The sequence below is a fragment of the Argentina silus genome, assembly GCF_951799395.1.
Source record: "Argentina silus genome assembly, chromosome: 18".
NCBI lineage: Eukaryota > Metazoa > Chordata > Actinopteri > Argentiniformes > Argentinidae > Argentina > Argentina silus.
Window position 1 is genome coordinate 2,721,235 of NC_139672.1, and position 18,051 is coordinate 2,739,285.

The 18,051-nt window shown below is 45.5% G+C and overlaps 1 protein-coding gene across 1 annotated transcript; it reads right to left on the reverse strand.

Moving 5' to 3' along the window:
- Positions 1-14,023: 14,023 nt before the first annotated feature.
- On the reverse strand, positions 14,024-16,623 carry LOC310819329 (uncharacterized protein). The gene is made up of 6 exons (XM_083690575.1): positions 16,532-16,623; positions 15,969-16,136; positions 15,335-15,374; positions 14,806-14,974; positions 14,321-14,454; positions 14,024-14,121 (listed from the first exon to the last, which is right to left on the reverse strand). The coding sequence occupies exons 1-4, from the start codon at positions 16,577-16,579 to the stop codon at positions 14,856-14,858; spliced, it is 375 nt and encodes a 124-aa protein (XP_083546701.1). The 5' UTR covers positions 16,580-16,623; the 3' UTR covers positions 14,024-14,121; positions 14,321-14,454; positions 14,806-14,855.
- Between the last annotated feature and the right edge of the window lie 1,428 nt (positions 16,624-18,051).

Sequence of the window (18,051 nt, forward strand, 5' to 3'; positions counted from 1 at the left end):
TCATTGGATAATACTTTGATGGCAGGCAGCACTAAGAATAGGAGTCACCTGCAATTAGAAAACTTAGCACTATACTGTATGAACAATGAACATTGTTCAGATGAGTCAAGAGCTACACACTTGTTAAAGTTACATTATGGAACAAGGAATGTGTGTGTGTGTGTGTGTGTGTGTGTGTGCATGTGCACGCAGGCAGATAGCTACAGCAGTCAAGTAAGTGATGGGAGGGCAGTATGGATAGTTTACAGCCGTAATGGAACATGTTAAAGCCATGTGGCCGGTCCAGTTGGCCTGTTGGTGAATGTCTGTATTGTCATTTCCTCATTCTACTGTTATCTCACACACATGCACCCTCCACTGGCTCCCGGTAGCAGCTCGCATCAAATTCAAGACCCTGGTGCTTGCCTACCGGGCAGCAAAGGGAACAGCCCCTTCCTACTTGCAAGCAATGGTTAGCCCTCAAACCCCTGCAAGATCACTCCGCTCGTCCACCTCGGCTGCCCGCCTGGGGACTTACAAATACATTTGTTTAAGTAAATGAATCATCTATCCATCAGTCATCATAAGATAAAGTAATCAATGCTCAGACCAGGGACCATTGGCAGTCACAATGCTCGAAGAAGGATTTTTTTTTCTTTATTAACAGGAGAGAAACTTGTACACGGGGATAGTGGGGGTGAAGAGGTCATTAGGGGGGACCGTTTAGATGTAGCCTGAAGAGATGGGTCTTCAATCTATGTCGGAAGATTGGTAGTGACTCTGCAGTTATGACAGCAATGGGAAGCTCATTCCACCAGCGCCAGGACAGTGAAAAACCGTGACCTTCTGCATCCACGTTGAAGCGGCGGTGCCAGGCGGCCAGCCGAGGTGGAAGAGCGGAGTGATCAGGCAGGGGTTTGGGGGCTGACCATTGCTTGCAAGTAGGGAGGGGCTGTTCACTTTGGGAGAATTTGGTGAGATTGAACACGAGACGGCCAGCAGCGTTCTGGATGAGCTGCAGAGGCCTGATGGTGTAGGCGGAGAGACCGGCCAAGAGTGCGTTGCAGTAGTCAAGGCGAGAGATCACAAGTGTTTGGACCAAAAGTTGTGCTGCTTCTTTGGTGAGGAATGGACGTATCCTTCTTATGTTCTACAGAATCTACAGGAGTGTGCTGTCGCGGTGATGTTCGGCACACAGGATAAGTGGTTGTCAAGGATCACCCCAAGGTTCTTGGCTGATCAAGTACATGGTGCAGCAGCTCAGCCTCACTTATGAGTGGGCAACCTAGGCATGGATTAATTACATTTAGATGTATACCTCTCATCCCCTTATCTAATGTTTACTCATCAAACACTTGGTGCAATCTGTAATTGGTACATCAATGTTTGGACTTTTAAATGAATGATATAGCCATTGATTCCTGAAGATGATTCGAACTAAACTCCAAAATTAACCTAGCAATAATTCAGCATCTTCACCAAATCCCCCACCCATCTCCCCTTACTCCATTTACCCTGTGAAGACAATGGCCCTTGCTCAATTATTAGTAATATATAATATTTAGCTGACGCTTTTATCCAAAGCGACTCATAGTATACTTTGTTCCTCCCCCTTAGATAGTCTCCTCCAATGCTTTTTGAGAAGGAAGTGAATGAAGGACGGAGGAGAGGAATCGATGAATCGAGTTTCTAACAATTGAGAAAGGGATAATGAGTTTAGATGTGTCCCAGGAATACATTATTAATGTCAAAACAAGCTGCATGCTGTCAATCACTGTGTCACTCTCTGTGCCATTGGGTGCAGGCATATCTCCCAAAACATATCCTTCTCTATCCTGTGCTTGTATTTCATCTGTAGAAAAGCTCTCTCATTAAAAGAAAAAAGCAGAAAACCTAAATTGGGTGATGAATACATAGATTCAAAGGCTAAAACAATAAACAAAATGACAGTACAATTTACAAGAATTAGGAGTTGATGTCCTCCTAGAGGATAATAAGTATTATATTATATTTTATTTTGCGTTTTCCTGAACATTGTAAATGCATCAAGTCTTGTTTGGTTACCATCTGAGCAGAAAATCATACTGAGCATACAAGAATCCCTTTCAGAGGGTGATTAAAGCCCAAAATTAAAGCAAAGACAATCTTGTACTTGAGAATATTTTAATGCTCACTTTTTCATACAAACTCAGTACATGGTATATTATAATTGTCAAGTAATGTGTGGTCTGTGTGTGTGTGTGTGTGTGTGTGTGAGGGTCTTTGCTCCTGTAGAGGTGGGCAGGTTGGGGGGAAGGTGTATGTGTGTATCTGTGTGTGTGTGTGTGTGTGTGTGTGAGGGTCTTTGCTCGTGTAAAGGTGGACAGGTTTTAGGGAAGGTGTGTGTGTGGGTGTGGGTGTGGATGTGCGTGTGTGTGCGTATGTTATATGTCTTGCGGATGTGAGTATGTTATATTTGAGTATGTTATGTGTCCTTTTTGAGATATTTTTATACCACTGTCACTGATTTGTAAAGGTTTGTGGCTGAGTTACTTCTTGCCACACATCTTGAATGGGTTAGGGATAGCTTTCTTCATGGTACGGAACGCCCGGACAAAGAGTGAAGCTTTCTTCCTGTTGGTTTGAGTGGAAGCAGGGCCATTGACTCAGTCTTTAGATGTGGAGGCCTGTGTCTCTCCATCAAGCACTGTAAGAGAGCGAGGATATACAGTATCACATTATGTATGTCATTACGATAGGCTACTGTGTGTCATAAACATTTCACTTCTAAAAAAGATAGTTGATACCTACGATGACTCCATTCTATTATTCTGTAACTTCATAAATCTCTCCATTGGGCATACCAATTCTAATCCATCTAATCTAATCCACATACGCACAGTACAGTATCCGCAACTGCTGCTTGAAAGTTAATTAACTTTTTTATTAGAGTAACTTTAATATCATTGTCATTAGCTTGGTCGTCCTTGCCTAGTTGGACTTTCTGCTTCGGTTTGTTCCTCTTGGGAAGCTGAAATGTGAGATCAAATGAAACATAATATCTATCAATAGTCCCTGGTGAGAAAACATCAAGTCATTGAATTGTTAGAAATTATATCGGTGTGCTGCACATAATCTGAAAACCAGCCAATTGCAAAATATTCACATTATAAATGTCTACCACGTAATACAGACCCTGAATTTGGGGAGCGTGGGCAGGAAACGATGTCGCCGGGTTTTCTTTGCATCCTCAGGTGGAGGGAGGGCTTGATTAAGATCAGCAGGTGGTAAAACAGCATTTCCATTTTGGATACTGACAACTTCCTCTTGAACCGGTGTCAATGAGATACTTCTCATTACCTGATTCACCATTGTCCTGGTGAACAGGTTCACAATGGCACTCTGGGTTTCATCAGAGAAAGAATCTGAATCTGACCCTGATGAATGAATCGGACTGATCAGATCTTGTAATAAACGTTTGAAAGCCTCTTCTGCGAAGAGATAGATGAGATCAAAGGTGAATTCAGTTGGCCTTTCAATTACTTTTCCCCTCCTCCGTCCATTTTTGAAGAGCGGAACACGAAACACTTTTTCCAGCTGGCACAATTTGGTATTGAGAGTTTGACTCCATTAGCAGGATTAGTTGGTGGACCTGATCTGTCAGCTCTCTGGATAAGGACTTAATGTGTCCACCAGAAATTAACTTCTCCAATGCTTTTGCAGGTTCATAGGAAAACACCTGGCCTGCCTCCTCCTGTGTATTCCTGTTATCCATTACAACGTCAACAATGGCGGAAATTGTTTTCCTGACATTGTCACACTCCTGACACTGAATTTCTCCCACAGAGTCACTCGTGTCAATCACGGAAGATCTGACAATCGGGTGATGATCAGTCATAGACATGTCTGGAAGATCAGGAGTGCCTGGTAAACTTCCAAAGTCAAAATCTTTACGACTGGCTTTTGAGCGTGAGGATGCTGGTCGCATTGAGCATGCAGACTTAGTAGGCTGAGGCTCAGGTCTTTCTTCTGTTGTGGCTGGGTGAGCATCTATATCCTTGTCTTGTAAACGCTTCTGCTTAATGAAAAAGCCCCTCATCTTTTTACGGACAATTTGGCCAATCAAGGGTGCTAAAGCCATGGCCAGTCTGCTCAAAAGCATTTCAGGCCCACTCAGGAGGTGAATGCAAGACACTTGCATTGATTTCAAAATATTCCTCATGGCAACTGCCAAATGTTTTAACGATATGTCTGGCTGCACAATCAAAGTACTGAGAGGTTCTGGAGCCTATAGAGCTATATTGCAGATCTGTACGGCTTGACCCGATGCTGGAACGCTCCAAAGATATGGAAGTGTCAGAGCTCTTCAGGGATTTAAGAAGGATATCATTAACTACCCTCATGGCCTTCGTATGGAATGCCTCACTGGAGAGCTTCTGAATGCTTGCTGGAGAAATGAGAAGTGAGCAGACACTGCTGGTTCTTGAGTCATCTGTTGTATTGCATCCACTGTAAGATGACTTGGAATCTCTTTTTTCCAATAAGCTTCCGTCCTCCAGAGTCACATTGAGATTGGCTAAGTCATCTTCGCTTGACACCTCAGAAACATACAGAGTCATCATCTGGGTCAAAACCTCTTTTGAACAGTTGTCCAATGCGTCACTCTGGTCCTGGTTTCCTTCAGAGGCACTGAGGGCAACCTGTGGTTGGGGACATTCTGTGGCTACTGGCTGTGGCAGGTGTCTGACACTGGTTTGTGTGGAGGTTGTGGGAGCCCTGTCTTGCTTTGATAGCCTCTCTCGGGGGGCCTCCTTCTCTTTTAAAATAGAACATAAACATTTGTGCAGAGCAAAAACTCTGTCATCTTATGTTCCGTACTTTGGTATATGTCCAGAGCCGCTGAGAACATCCTCTCCTCTGAGATGTTGAGTCCTGTCTGTGATTGGAGAGTTTGGGTCCAACTGCAGAGGCCACCCACCCATATCTCCACAATGTCTAAGGCTGTGTTATCCGCTAAAATTTGGACAATAGGATTCCACGCCTGACATTTCAGTAAGGCTTTTACTACCGCCTGTGTAGCTTTTGCCTTGAATTCCACGCTGTAGAGTCTCCTATTGCCTGATAAACTGTGTGAGGAGACATTTGTCTCAATCAGGGTATTGCCTTCTTGCGTGTCTAGCATCACAAGGCGCTGAGAGAGCAGGCTTGGTGAGACTGTGAGGTAGTGAGCTGATGAGGAGGTGCTAGCAACAACTAAGTCCGCCAGGAAATTGAAAATGACCCCTTCAGTAAAATTGTCAGCTGCAAGGGACACATCAGAGTCTCTCTCTAACACACAAGGGTGTTCCTCTAGCGATAGGTCAGAGTTGTATGTAACCACGATCTGGCTGATTACTTCCTTAGTGCACGATCTCTGGTCGGCTTCAACGTCACTCAAGCTTCCCTCTGCCAGTGAAAATGCACTCGCACTCCTGTAGATTGTTCTGATTTTACAGGAGCTGCCATCTGCCAGCTGGATGTCGTTCCACCCAGAATGCTCTGAGTTCTCAGGGTTGATGCCACTTATACTCTTCACAATGTCTGGAGGGGGAGTTGATGACTGAGATGAGTAGTTGGACTTTGATTGATGAGAGATGAAATACACCTTGTCAGAGCCCACGTCCATGCCTCCCAGCATCTCAGATGTTGTAGCACCAGAAGCCTCTCTACCTCTGACTGGCTCAGGAGAGGGCTGAACTGAGGCAATGTTCTTCATGACCCCCGTAAGGGTGGCATCTACCTGCAGAGCTGCTTCCTGGATCATGTAATGGGTCAGCTTAGGTGACCTGGTGCCAGGGCTAGATGACATCAACCACGGCTCAGAGCTCGCTTGTTCTCCCCCCATTTTGTCAAGGAGGCAGTTGATCACCTCCTGCGTCCAGCTGTCCTTAGCAGATGATCTACATTAGGGTAACATTACAAGAAATAACAAGCAAAGAAAAAGAGAAGTTAACATGTTAATTCTGTACTTAGAAGTCTGCTAAAAGAGCGTAGGCTGCATATTACTATATGTCCAATGAATGTTTCTCCGAATTAATCACACAGCATAGTAGAAAATGAGTCAACACAGTCGGGGTGAGGGGGGGGGGGGGGGGGGGTAATGTAGACATAGCCTCTCTTTTGAATTAAATCCTGATCAGCAATTGTTAGAGTAAGTTTTTAAAGCCAAAATCTGACATTTGAAATACAACAGAGCGTCAGCCCTGCCACGTCAAGCTGAGGGATGGGGTTGGAGGAATGTTCCCACTTTCAAATTCATAGACAGAATTCTAGATGCAAGAACTGACAGTCTGTGACATCAACATAGGGTTTTAAACATATTTTGAAGCTATAGTGTTTGTATATGTTCCTGTTTTTTGTAAACATTGGAGATAGCCTTATATTATGGGCTATGACAGGATAAGACAGGTGTATTAAGCTGATGAGGCATCAAAAAGTGATATTCTTCAAGAATCAATGGCTATATATCATAAATTGTCAAGAAATGTAAGTAGCAATCTAGGACTGCCACACTGTAATTTCTACATACAATCAAAGAGTAAACAAGCAACTAATGAAAACAGTATTGATAAGCTATGTTTTGGTTATTATCAGGTAAGACAGTTGTAGTACTAGATACTACTACTGAATAACTGGAAATCTTACAGACCATGGCTTTAAGGCACTATGATTTTGAACTTACCTCTTGCCAGAAAAGCTGTGCCAAGAGCCAATGGCTGATTTGTGCGGCTCCACGGTGAGGGAGCGCAGTTGCCGTTCCAAATCAGCAAGCTCTTCCTGGATGTCGATGCAGCTGGAAGACTTGTCTTTCCTGGTCAATCTGAGAAAAAACTACCTTCTGAGACTCCTCATAGCTGCTAGCTGAAGATCCTGGTCTTGACAAGGATCCCTTGGTTGCTTGGGTACTCAAAGCCCTCAAAGCGTCGACTCCCACGATGCGGGCAAGGGCTGGTACGACGGAGTTCAATGCAGACCCGCTTATGAACTTGATAAAGTCTGCGCAGTTTTCAGCAAACTCTCCTTTCGTCATCTATTTTGTTCAAACATAAGAGGGTAGAGTGCCAAAAATTTGTATTGCACTATTTTTTTAGAACTACAGTTGAATAGACAGATTTTAGTGGGTCTGTTTGGAATACATTGATGCTTACAACATAATCTCAGAATTTCATGCATTCCCAAAGTCTCACATGCAGCAACATTCAAATGTTAAAGTACCACAACCCACCTCGATCCCTAACCCTTAATCTGAAAAATAAACTCTAGCTACACCTTCACTGATTTATCCTTCACTGACAGGATATTACGACTGGAACCCATTTCTTAATGCCACCACCACCACCACTACAGTCTATCCATTCCCCTTCTATGCATCCTAGCTCAACGAGTCTATCATGTTTGTGTTTCAATGTCCCCACTAGCATACTGCCTAGCTCCAGCTATAATAGAAACCTATGGCAGAAGTGGCATGTATAGTGTTTATACCTGCTGTATTTTCTTAACAAGATATACAGTAGATAACACTAAAGCCCTTTCTTAACTGTTAGAAACATGATTCCTCGCGTCCTTTCCTCCGTTCTCCACTCCTTCACTTCTCAAAACACATTGGAGGAGAACATCTAGGTTCCTTCCCTTTGATAATCTCCTCCCATGCTCTTTGAGAAGGACGGTAGTGGAGGACGGAGGAGAGGACGGTGAGGAATCGAGTCTCTAACAATCGAGAAAGGGTTTTAGTGTTATCAATGTGATTAATGGATGTGGACCTATACCAGTTGCTAACAAGATTCCAACTATCCATTCTAGCACTTTCTGTTCCTGTGCTAAAGCAATAAGAGACCTGGTTGCTGTGGAAACTCACCCCATCATGCAGTTCTTTTGTGAACATATCCCATTGCCTGAAAAAAACACAACAGCAGAAAATGTCACCAGTTTTGAAAAGGGCTCATCAGTTAATTCCTCAAGCATAGATATGGCAAACCAATAAGGAAATCAGTGTCAAGTAACTATGAACTATGCGTTGTGATTTCTAAGCAGCAATCAAAAGGGACTTACTCATTAGTCAGATTTTTCAAGATGTGAATAATGATTGGAGCAAAGTTGAGGGAGTCCAGGGGGGGTAATTCTCCCCTACTCTGAGTCTGCAACTCATTTGGGAAACTCGATCTAGTAGATGCGGTCCGGTCTGTAAAGTCATGAGTGAACAACACAGATGCCAGGTCAGAAACCTGATTTGTCCATTTAAACTACTCTAGTGGAAATAGCAAGAAGTGTACACAAATACGACTCAAGTGGAAAACATTTAACTGGCATATATCATTATCTTCTGACATCTGATAGCGTGTGAATTACAATGACAGTACAAGCCTACAGTCAGTGTTTGAATAATTCATCACACCCAGGGACTGACTGGGGGGGGGGGGTGCGCGAAGCCCACATATCGCGTCGCTCACCGGCCCCGCAGTCCACAGACCGACTGGCACATCCACCGACCCCACGGCCCACAGACCGACCGGCCCACCGGGAATTCTCCCGGTGATCCAGATGGCCAGCCCCACTACTGATCACACGGGACTCTATAGGCTACTATATTAATTCCTACATGTCTCTAGATATGGGTAGAGGTCAAGTCTAACCATCAGTGTCGGCGCTCCGCTCCTCTGGTTTGTCCTCGGGTGATGGGTGTTTTGCAGCCATCTTCTAGCAAGGACTATAGCTGATCACAGATGGCATATTACTGGAGTGCTGCACATTTTCAAGAGTGTGGGCAGAACAAGTTTCACCCTTCCCCTCTTACTTTAGGGTTAGGGTTACGTTTTGCAAACCCTCCTCTTGTATTAACACTGATCAAAGTTATACATCGTGATAATGATGAACTCACCTTCTTCAGTAGTCCTGTCTTCTAGTATCCTGTCTTCTGAAACTGAGCTGTGTATCCTTGATATCAATGATATTCATTGAATACAACAATGTGCCTGTGTTGATTGAGCAAAGTCAACTGTACAAACTTTACGTCTGCGTAAAGGTTAAGGTCTAGAGTTGATGACGGAATCGGTCGCTAATTGTGACGTAACAATTAAGCTAAAGCCCCAGTCCTTAGCAAACTACTAGACATTATTTCTTGTGAACGTTACTGTAAACCCAACTTCCCCTTGGCTTTCTCTACTGTAATTGTGCACTAAATAATAATGTCAAATATAATACAAAGCGCACTTCGTTTTTGTTTTAAACTATAAACCGCTCATCCAAGTCCAACGATTTGATTAAGAACCATTCATAGAGTGACACTTGAAACTGTGTTTGTGTGTGGCACAACAAACGCATGCACACACGAAACTATGACAGTCAAATCCTGTGTAGTCCATAGCGTGCTTATGTCAGCGTTTGAATAATTCATCACACCCAGGGACGGACTGGGGGGCGATATGCTGCATGAAGCCCACATATCGCGTCGCTCACCGGCCCCGCAGTCCACAGGTAGACCGGCACATCCACCGACCCCACGGCCCAAACTTTTCCAAGTCTTAAAATGGCCTCCGTTCTCTTCTCTCCTACAGTATGCTTTAAGACTAGTGTTGGACGGAATAGGTCCTCGCCATATTTGCCTCACCAATCAATCTATCAAATCAGTGGTTATGAAGCAAGGGTGACAAGAAGAGCAAGAGATGGGAATTAAATACTTGTGAGGAAAGGTTTACTGCTGTCACTGTAGCTAAATCAAACATTAAACTGAAAGCATTGTCTACTGCGCTGCAGATTGTGCTGATCGTATGAGAAAGACCTAGCTCCAGTGAGTGCCTTACTGTAGTGAGAAGTAGTCTTTACTATCTACAGAACTATGAGTAGGAGGTATACATTCATTGCAGTACCCAGACAATAAAACATGAACATCTGCCTTGTAACTTACAGGTAACATTCACATCTACCTAAAGGGAATAATGCTCAACCATCATCAGTGTTTCCAGCAAGCTTCTTTATTGATATTTCAACATTTTCAGTTTTGTGGTTTTGGCCAATATTATAACCCCAACTCATTTCAACACATTTTCAATCTTTCCCTTCATTTTAAACAGTAGATCAATCAAATTTAAATCTCTCATCAAAAAGAACTATCCATGTTTTCAACAGAGCCATGTTTTCCTCTTAATAATATAATACAAATATAATAACGTCTAGACAAAAATAATAAAAATACAGATTACATTAATATTTTAGGGATACCTTGCAGTCTTTTTTAGTAGTTTCTGTTAATACATGATTGTATGATGTAGAAAGCAGGAGAAAAAAAACAAGGAAATGTGAAGATTGCTTTTACTTTAAGAGATGCAGTGTTGGTCATAATTGTACACATTTTTACATTTAAAATAGTCCATAGAAGTCCTTTTAAAAAAAATATATATATATTTATTTTCAGCTTTTGTTTTGTAGTTTACTTCTTTTTCCATCCAAGAATCCAAGCCACGACTTCATATGTGCACACAATCTTCTGGCTGGGCTAACGGAATAAAAGTAATATATTTTTTGTGCCTTGCAGTCTCTTCTCAATCCAACCATGAAATTGCTTATTTGTGAGTGAAGAGTTCCTCAGTAGCTTGTATCCATGTACAGTAACGTAGAGAGTTTGAGATCCAAAAACAGTAAAAAGGAAGGTTGGTACAGTTTACAGCAACTGGGCACAGAGCTGAGGGTACATGCCCCAGTGTAGGGGGGAGAGGAGGAGGAGGAGGAGGGGGGGTCCCTGTCATTAGGAATGAAATAAATACTACGTGATTTCGGGGAAAGTTAATACCAGGAATGATACTGTCCTCTTGTATTCTGCTATGTCACGCCACGTGGTCCCCAAGGACCACTAATGCAAGTCTGAGGAGATACAGTCACACCAAAAGGTGAAAAAATAGATCTCTTATCATTCTATCACCTCACCACTGGCAGCATATCACTGAAATATCTCTAGAGCCAAAAGGGATTTTATTTTCATATTGCGTCTTGTGGTCTCTCTCTCCTCTCATGGACATAAAAACATCAATGATCTCAACAGTAGCCCCCTTTTCCCTATCTGCTGTGAGCCAGACTCCGCTTGGTAAATGGAGCTCCTGCAAACACATGAGGATCAAACTCCTCCATGGATAGATATGGGGTGGATGAGTGGTAGGGGCATGGGGATGACAAGGACAGGAGGCTGTGTCTCCCCTCCTCCTCTGTCACTCCTCTGTCCTTTTGATGTGGAGGTGAAGGAGGGGGGGGGGGGGGTCTGTGAGATCAGTGTATGTTGAAAGACTCCTTTTTGAATTGTTGAGTGCATAGGAGAGAGCAAAATCAACAGCACTTGAAGTTGTTGACACCAATCCTAGCTCTAGTTGAACAGATGAACGTACAGATGGATGGATGGGTAAAATTCGATGATGGGTAAATGGCAGAAAATATGCAATGGATAAATGGACAGCCTTACAACCAGATGTCTTGATACCTTGTGTGAGACTTGATGAGGACAATTATTAGAGCATTATTTACAGAGCGTAAGTAATGGGACAGTGAAGCATTGTTTTTCTTTCAGTTCCACACTCCAAAAGTTTGTATTTGAAATCAAACAATTACTGTGAGGTTAAAGTAGAGATTCTAGCTTTTATTTGATGGTATTTGTGTACATATTGTTTTCACCGTTCAGAAATTACAACACATGCATAGTGTAGCAATGTCCGTTCGTACACAGAGGCAGACGCAGTATATCGGTAAGGGATTTGTTCCCGTTTATTAGCACAGTCATTAATTCTCTGGCTTTTCAGCCCGTCTCAAGTTTTGGCGACTTTCCAGTCACTCTCCACTCTCTCTCTCCCGTGTCGCCGTTCCCAGCTCACCTCGCCTACTGAAATGGCAGAAGCACACACATCTTAAACATTCGCCAACGAGACTTCATTTGCAGCAGGTGTGCAACAAAGTCTCGCCGACACAACCCCGGCCACGGTCCTGTAGCTCCCTCTACAGGCCGAACGCTGCATGTCCCCCCACACATAGTCACCCTATTTTAGGGGAACCTATATCAGCTCATTTCAATGCATTTCATTCAAAATGTTTACAGACCTTCAGTTCCTGGAGGTTAGCCTGTTGGAGTCGTAGGTGGGTCATGACCTGCTGGCTGAGGTTGGGGCCGGCACCCCCTGTCTGTGAGGAAGAGGACAGCAGCTTCTTCAGGTCGATGCCAGAGTCCCCCGCCTCGCCACAGTGGGCCCCGCCCTCGCCACTGACCCCGCCATCATCATCCATGCTGCTCTCCCCTGAGCCTCTGTAACCCTCCAAGACCATGTGACTACTATCCTATGGGTGTGCCAATCTCGCCATACTTGTATTTGTGTCCATTTGGTCCAACTTGATACTCATGATCGGATTATTCATAGGTGTGCTTTAAATGACGGTAAGCCTATACCTCAGGTCACCATCACTGAGTAAGATGTTCCTTTACTCAGTCACATGATGAAAAGCAGAACTAGCCAATTGAGCATTCAGCAGTCAGCACGGCTTGCCAAAATAAATCTCTTACCATGAAGTATCAACTCAGTTAGTTTGCGATGAATAACTGAAATGAAATTTCACTAGTAACAATATATATTTAGTGTTAAAAATGTCCCAGCCCACTCACCATACTCCTCTGATGTCTCGAAGAAGCCTGTGTCACCAGAGGGCAGTTCGAGGGCGCCTTCCTTCTTCCTTCCCGCCTCTCCTGGCCTCTCTGGGCCGCCGTTCTCGGAGGAGACTGTAGAGGGTGCTGTGGTCCTGGAGCCAGAGTCACCGCTGTCCTCCGTGAACTGTAGGGAGGTGGACCTCAGCAGGCGGCCCCCAGGGGCTTGGCCCTTCCTCTGCTCCTTCTCTCCCTCCTCTTTGGTCACCATGTGGTTGAGGAGGATCTGCCTCAGGGCTGCCACTGGGAGATGGGGGAGACATGGCTGTTACAGTGGAGATACAATCTCTAGCAGGGTTTAGGGTCGTCAGTTCACATTTTAAATGAACTTGGCTCACAAAGTGAATTGAAATTCAGTTTCTGAATTCACAATTCCTTGTGTAAATCAATGGGCCCCAAGAATGGGTCGGTCTTGGACCAGGTCTCTCTTGAAAAATCGATTTTATCTCAATGAGACTCACCTGGATAAATAAAGGTTAACTCACCAACTGCCAAAGAGTTCTGGAACACCTAGACTGCCAAGTGTTTTATGTGGTATCTACCTATCAACAACACTTTGATTGGCCACAAAATGAAGCATCGTACGTTATTGCATTTTTAGTGCGGTGGGAATAACACAACTGAGGCAATGACAGCTGTCAAGATAGACATGCACAGTCCTGTATGCAGAGGGTGTACAATGGAAGTGTTCTGCTTAACTCATTTAGTGCCGAGGATGAATAAAGTTGCCAAAATTGTCAACATTACAAGTGCCAAGAGTGACTTTATTCACAAAAAATGCATACATTATAATGCTTAATATTGTAGCCAATCAAAGCGTTGTTGCTCGGTAAAATACCACATAGAACACTTGGCACTCTAGGTAGTGAGTGTTCTGGAACTCTTTGGCAGTTGTTGTGGTTAAACCCTGCCGCTGGCCATGTTATACAACACTGGGTTTAATCGTATCATGATAATTCATTTATTAGATACACTGCAACACTCACAATAAACAGAGGGTGTGAACGTATTCTGCTTAAAGGGATAGTTCACCCAAATTACAAAATCACAGATTTGGTTTCTTGCCTTGAAAGGTGTCTATGGACAAGGACAAACTTCAATCCAAAAAAAATAATGCACAGGTTCTTGACAGAACCTCAGGGCCTCCTCGGCTTTAGACGGGGGGATCCCAAAGGTGTCAGGTTCCTGGTGGTCGACGGCGATGCCCTGGCGTGACCTCTCCTGGAGGAAGGGTAGTCTGTCTGCCAGCTCGCCCTCTAGGACGGCTCCTTCTTCCACCTCCTCCTCCTCCTCCTCCTCCTCCTCCTCTTCCTCCACCACCACTTCCATCACCTCTTCCTCCTCTCCCCTATCTGGCAACGGCGACTCTTCCTCCTCCTCCTCCGATTTGACACACTCAAATGGATTGGACCCTGTGGGCGGAGCTTGCAGACCCGGAGAGGAAGTGACTTCTTTTTCTAGGGGACACAAAGATGTTGGTGGAATCTATGTTCTTTCAGTCGTCAGAATTAAAGCGCATACCTTCAGAGAGGGGTTCACAACTTAAAAAAAATTTCAAATTTCAAAATCGAAATGAGAAGTGTACGATACAATGAATTAACTCAAATGCAGTATTCTCTCTCTGCGCTAAAACACATTTCATTCATGTCAACGTACCGATTGTCTTGTCTTTGTTGACCTTCCAGGAGAGAGGTCCCTCATGCACCATCTTCCTCTTGGTGAGATCCACATTCTACAGGAGAATGTGAATGTGAGGACAGGTCTAACCGTCTCTGGTAGTCCTCTCGTCTCTGTAAGGATAGGAACGCGCACACACACACACACACACACACACACACACACACACACACACCCACACACACACACACACTTATGAGCACTGAACAATCACACATGTTGTCCTGTGGTAAATTATGAATCATTATAATACTAACCAAAACAATGAACATACCACATAAGTAATGACAGGTTCTTGCTAATATGCATTCTGACCAACTTGCGCAGCTCAGTGGCATTCTAAACCACCTGCTCCATCATTTTAAGTATTTAAATCGCACTCCTGGTTGTCCGATCACAAGTATCATCCGATTACCAGTATCAAGTCCTAATTTACAGAAACAAGTAATATGAGATCGACACACCCCTCATCAGCATGTGACCACCAATGTTGGGTCTAATCAATGGTGTCTATTCACACGGTCCTGGTTATCTGTTTGTTCTCTGCCTCTTTGACCGCCTGGTTGACATAGTTGAGTATCTTCCTGCAGCAGTCTCCTGTCCTCTTCACCTTGTCCCTCTCCTCCATCTCCTCTAGGGGTCAAAAACAACAACCAAACGTCAACCGGTCATCCATCATCAACTCATCATCTCATTGTTAATGTGGGCCGATAAGTGCACTACACCAGAAAGTGAACAAGAGTTTTGAGCTGGAGGAGGTGGGTTGGGGGGTGTTAGGTAAAGGGGGCGGGGGGGCAAAAAAGGGAGGTGAAAGACAAAGCAGTTTTAAAAAGACAAGGTTTAAAAAGTGTGCAGGTGAGGTGAAAAACACGTAGGGGGCTTGTAGGAGAACCTCACCACAGGAACAAACATGTATTGTAGTTGTTGTGAAATCGTAGTAGTCTATGGTACCTGTGAACTTGGCTATGCTCTCCAGCAGTAGAGGATACTTACTCAGCCTCTGCATCTCCACAGGAATCCACAGGTCCTTCAGCTGCAGTCGGCGACACAGGCAGGTGAGGAGATAGACATAGAGGGTTCATATACAACATTCACCATCTTAGCCTCACCCCCGTCCTCAATCTTCACACCTTCTAAATGTGTTCTTCTGTCCCTGACGATGGCTTCAGAATAGCCCATCGTATTGTATTCAGACGATAAAATAATAAAAGTAGGGGGGGGAAAAAGTAAGGAACTCTAAGGTTGTGGTTAGGGTTAAGTCAGGGTAAAGGTTAAAAGGAAAGTGGTTAAAAATCAATATCATGTTATGTCTGTGAATCAAGGCCTGCGTTATGGCTAATTTTGTTATGATGTATTGTACTGTACTGCATGTGCACTGCATTGTATTATATTGTGCTGTAATGCGTAGGCAGTAAAAACAAGAACGTTGGGAGGAAGACATGGAGAGATGGGGGGCGGGGAGAAAAAGAGAGAGAGAGAGTATTTTGTGTATGAGGTGAGTTCCCTGACCCTTTACAATGTAAAGTGCTTTGAGCACTTGAATAAAAGCTGTGTAAGTGTACTGCTGTTACCCCTAGAGTGAGATGGAGAGGGAGAGGGAGAGGGTATGGTTGAGAGGGGCTATTACCTGAGTCTGAGTCATGTCCCATGGGGTCGGAGCCCTGGCTGGCTGGGGCACTGTGGGGGGGTGAAGTGATGTAGGCGGAGGGTTGAGCACTGGTGTCTGAGCTGTCGCTGGATTGGCTCCCTTGTACGTGGCTGCTGGCGGATTGTCACGACTCCGCCTCCATGATCTCTGCCGGCGGTGACAAGCACACTTGTCAGCAATCGAGTAATCAACTCTCCACTACTTGTACCCTGCACCTGCTGCTAGTCAACGTCGGATCGTTTGCCATTCATGGTTTTGCTCCAGTACCTGTCTGCCTGCTCGACCTCTGCCTGTCTGATTACCCGCCTGTCTGCCCGACCCCTGCCTGTCTGACTACCTGTCTGCCTGCCCGACCTCTGCCTGTCTGATTACCCGTCTACCTGCCCGACCCCTGCCTGTCTGACTACCTGTCTGCCTGCCCGACCCCTGCCTGTCTGACTCCCTGTCTGCCTGCTTGACCCCTGCCTGCCTGACTACCTGCCTGCCCCGCCTGTTCCTTTCTATTTTACCTGTCTTATTGAATCTACTTGCTTTACACTTACCTGCTTGTCCCTAGTCTGCATTTGGGTTCGGTCTCTGACTCGTGACATTGATGGGGCGCCGGGGAGGGTCGAGGATGCTGGGAAACCGAGGCTTCTTCACCTTCTCTTCCCCCTCTTTCTCAGGCTTGATACTATAAACCCAGACATTAAATATTAGTGAGGGGGTGCTCAGTGGCGTAGCACACTAAGGCGCATACCATATCATCGCAAGGTCCCTGGTTCGATTCCAGCCATCGACATATCCTGCATGTCATCCCTCCTCTCTCTCACCCATCCTTCCTGTCAAAATCACTGTGGGCTTTTAAAGGTAAATAACCAGACTGAAGTTGTCTATCTTCTGTTGTGAATGGGACAGTATTACATTAAATTTGTATAGATAGGACCAAGAGTTTTTCTTGTTCAGGTTGTCACATGGCAGGAAAAAAACCTGTCCCTAAGAAAAGAGAATTTCGAATTTCGTGGTCACAGTTCTCCTGCCAGGAGCGACTGAGGCTGAGGAGGAGGTATGAGGTCTTTCCTGAGGCCGTTCTAAAATATACAGTGCTTATTGGATTTGGTCACTATGGGGGGACATGCAGCGTTCGGCCTGTAGAGGGTGCTACAGGACCGTGGCCAGGGTGCGGAAGCGAGGCTTTGTCGCACACTTGTTGCGAATGAAGCCTCGTTAACGAATGGTTTAAGATGTGTGTGCCTCTGCTTTCAGTAGGTGGGCTGGACAACAACGAGGAAGAGGAGAAGAGAAGGCTGAAAAGCTAAAAAGACTGAAAAGTCACTGAGAAGCAAAATTCTAAATAAACGGGATATTCCCTTATCACGACCACCGAGTCCGCCTCTGTGATTAGGACCTGGCTACATTGGCGCCCAACCTGGGACACAGAGGAAATGGAGACATTAAGTGTGGCCATCGCCAGGATGACTATGATCCTCGAGCAGCAGGCCCACCAGCAGCAGGAGCAGCAGGCCGCGGTGGGGGAGATGGCGAAAGCGAGGGCTGAGGACCGTACCCTCCTCCGGGAGCTCGTCGGGGCCATCAAGGCGGGGTCGGCGCCTGGGTCGGCACAAGGTCCCCCCAAGGTCCACCTCCAGAAAATGGGGGACCTGAATGACCCAGAGGCGTTCCTGGCGGTGTTTGAGGGGACGGCGAGGATCTCGGGGCCATCTGCTGCCCCTCCTGTCAGGTGAGGCGCAGCTCGCTGCCCACAGCCTGCCAGCGGCCGCCCAATGGGATTATCCCTCCCTAGCTCGGGCAATTTGAGACCGCCTGGGCGTCACACCGGAGGAACACCGTCGCCAGTTCCGGGCCCTGACGATGGAGGAGGGGAGCCGGCCCTTTGCCTACGCCCAGCGGCTGCGGGACAGCGTGTGGCTGGACCCGAGGAACAGCTCGGCGGAGGAGGTCAGGGACTGGGTGGTGATGGAGCAGTTCCTCATGGGGATCCCGGCCCGAACCGCCGCCTGGGTCCAGTACCACCGGCCCCAGGATCTCGCGGCTGGCGTGAGCTTGGTGGAGGACCATCTCT